The sequence below is a fragment of the Calonectris borealis genome, chromosome 1, assembly GCF_964195595.1.
Source record: "Calonectris borealis chromosome 1, bCalBor7.hap1.2, whole genome shotgun sequence".
Classification (NCBI taxonomy): Eukaryota; Metazoa; Chordata; class Aves; order Procellariiformes; family Procellariidae; genus Calonectris; species Calonectris borealis.
In genome coordinates, this window is record NC_134312.1 from 90,091,539 (window position 1) to 90,094,746 (window position 3,208).

Genomic DNA, 3,208 nt, shown 5'->3' on the forward strand with positions numbered 1-3,208 from the left:
ATCGCCGCATCCCTTTTGTTATTTATCGCGATCGGGGAAGAGGAGGAAGAAGAGCGGGGGAGACAGCACTTTCCAGCGCAATTCCTCCCCCCCGCCCCAAAACCGACTCGCAGCAGCTGCCGGTGCATTGCAGCCCGCTGCCCCGAACTGACGGGCGGAGGCAGACTTTGATGGGGGAAACGCTTTTTCTCCCCTGATGCATCGTAACTAACTTAAGTTGTTATTTATACTCCGCAAACAAACACGGCGATAACATCTCCCATCTCTGGAGCGCTGGAGGCCGCGGCGAGGGATGAGATCTGCCTTTCCCCATCCGAGCAGGACACTTCTCCGCTCGTAATTCATTTGATTTGATTTTGATTTTTTAATTTTTCCATGCTCCGCTCCCGGAGGGTCATTTGAACTGTAAAGGAATCGCCGAGGGGGCGAGGGGACCTGGAGAGAGAGGCTGTCCAAACGACTCCGCCGAGGTAAGCAGCCTTAACAATATATCCCTTTTCCAGGTAGCACGGGTAGCATGGGTTTACTGAAATGGAAAAAAAAAAAAAGCCTCTTTCCGGCTCGGCTCGCCAAAACCCACCGTCTGGATAAACCCAAACCCAACGGGAAAATTCAACACACACCGCAGAGAAACCGTTCAGCAACTTTCTCCAGGAACCACCTCTGTAATTGCCCGTTTTCCTACAACCGCCCTGCAAATCCTCCCTCTGTTAGCGTGCCTTCGCATAACCCCCCTCGCTTGGATCTCAACTGAAAAGTGATTTTAAACCTTTCCTTTTCATTTTTTTTTCCCCCAAGAAATCGCTGACACCTGACCTGCGCGCTGGCCGGGTTTATTCCCTACCCCTGCCTTGTGGGCCTGACTAACGCTCCTTATTAAAAATAGAAGAGGAAGCGTTCCCGATGGCCCTGGCAAGCGGCGGCCCTTTCCCAGGGAAGCAAGGGCTCTCCTCTCCTCTCCTCGCCTCTCCTCTCCCCCTCCCCAGCCCTTTCCCCCTGCACACCCCGGGGAGCGCCGAGCCCCGACCCCGGCCGAGCCCCGCCGCCCCGCCACGCGTGCCCCTCCGTGGGGGGAGGCTTCACTCTAGCCCTGCCTGGAAGGTATTCCTCCTGCCCGTCGTTTAATGTATTATTATTATTATTATCATTATTATTATTATTATTGTTTTGAATTTCTTCTATTTTTTCCCAGCCGGGTCTGAGACCCGAGGGGGACTTTGCCTGGAAACTTTAAGTGGAAATACTTGGCAATCTGAATTCGGGGGAAAGGAGGACGTGATGCACCCTCCTCCCTCAGGCTCGCTCCCCACCTCGCTCGACACCCCAGCCGTACACGCACACGCACATGTGTGTCCAAGGTTATTCACTAGTTGCCTGATGTATTGTTTTATTACATGCCGGCATGTCCACGGACGCGCTCGGATTTGTATTGCTGTCTACATGACAGATGGTGCTCTGTGAGGCCGCAAGAAGATACGATTCAATTTTCTTTTGAAAGGCACGTCCGCATTTATTTATTTATTTAGCCTTCCCCCCCCCCCCCCCCACCTCCCCTTTTTCGCGTAGGGAGGGGAGAGGAGGGAAAATTTAAAGGAATGGAAAAGTTCGGCCGCTGCTTTGGGGTTTTGTTTCTTTTTGAATCCCTTAAATCGCTTAAAACCCAGAGACACTCCAAAGATCCCTATTCGATCGCTGGCAAATCGCTATCCACACAATTAGCAGCAGGAAAGGAAAAAATAAAGAAAAAGAAAAAAGGAGGAGTGCAGAGAAAAGGGGGGGGAGGAGGGGGGGAGAGCCCAGCAGATAGATCAGATCCCGTAGTTTTGATTGGGGAAATAAATTTCCCCACTGGCCTTGTTATGTTTGGGGAGCCTTGAGCTGTATGTTTAAAAGCATCATGTCTGTAGCCCGCATCCCACAGAGCATTACCGAAAGAGAAATTGGTAAGCAGAGATTGACAGGGGAGGAAATACGGTATTAAAATTGGAAAAACAAAAAAACCCGACCAAATATTGAGCCACTGGATATTAGCTTGTTTGAAAAAAAAAATATATTCTTTTATCGCTTTCCGGGCCTGTTCCTACACCCAAGCAAGCATGGGGAATAATGGGAGGAAGTCTATTCCGCTGAAGCTGCCGTCAAACGCTAGAAACGGGATGGTAAATGACGGGGCATCGTTTACCCCCGGCGTTGCTCTCATGGATGCTCCCTGACGGAGCAGCGATCCGCCCGCCCGCCCGCTGCCGGCCCGGCTCTCCCGCCGCCCCGGCCAGGCGGAGCGGGGCTGCGGCGGCCACCGGCGACGGGGACCGACATGTCCCCGTCCCTGCCCGTGTCCCTGCCCCTGTACCCCCCCGCCCCGATGCCGGCGGCGGCGGGGCTGGGGCGCTGACCCCCTCTCTCTGCTTCTCTGTCCCGGGAAGGCTCCTCCGCCCCCGCCAAGATGATGCTTAGCCCGGACCAAGCTGCCGACTCCGACCACCCCTCCTCGGCGCCCTCCGACCCGGAGTCCCTGGGCGGCGCGGACGCCCAGGCGCTCAGCTGCTGCGTCTCCGACCCGGAGCCCGCCGAGGGCGGCGGCGGCGGCGGCGGCGGGGAGGGCCGGGGCGGTGGCGGCGGCGGCGGCGGCGGCGGGGAGGGCCGGGGCGGGGGCCGGCCCGGGCTGCACCCGCCGCCGCTGAGCCGGGAGGAGAAGCGACGGCGGCGACGCGCCACGGCCAAGTACCGCTCGGCCCACGCCACGCGTGAACGGATCCGCGTGGAGGCCTTCAACCTGGCCTTCGCCGAGCTGCGCAAGCTGCTGCCCACCCTGCCTCCCGACAAGAAGCTCTCCAAGATCGAGATCCTGCGCCTCGCCATCTGCTACATCTCCTATCTCAACCACGTCCTGGACGTCTAGCGCCTGACCGCCCCGACGGACCCCCGGAGCCCCGGGCCCCCGCCCGCCGCCGCCGCCGCCCCGGGTCCCCCCCTCCGCCGCCCCGGGCCCGGCAGCGGCGGGCAGTGGCGGGCAGCGCCTTCCCCGGGGCGGTGCGGGGGTGGCCCGCAGCCTGCCCTCTCTCCCCGAGGGTTCTCCCGCACGGTCGCGGTGCGGCCGGCGGAGAGCCCGTTTTTCCAAGAGAAGTGTAAAACCGGATTGTTTCTTCAGGCTGTCAAGTGCCCCTTTATATATATCCAAAAACATCTACTTGTGACCTTAAACGTGTGA

The 3,208-nt window shown here is 58.4% G+C and overlaps 1 protein-coding gene across 1 annotated transcript; it reads left to right on the forward strand.

The window, feature by feature from the left end:
* Positions 1-2,443: 2,443 nt before the first annotated feature.
* Positions 2,444-2,899, forward strand: NHLH2 (nescient helix-loop-helix 2). The gene has a single exon (XM_075170277.1). The coding sequence runs from the start codon at positions 2,444-2,446 to the stop codon at positions 2,897-2,899; it is 456 nt and encodes a 151-aa protein (XP_075026378.1).
* Positions 2,900-3,208: the final 309 nt, after the last annotated feature.

Excerpts from the sequence above, each read along its gene's own strand:
- NHLH2 (XM_075170277.1), top strand. The coding sequence starts at position 2,444 with ATGATGCTTAGCCCGGACCAAGCTGCCGACTCCGACCACCCCTCCTCG.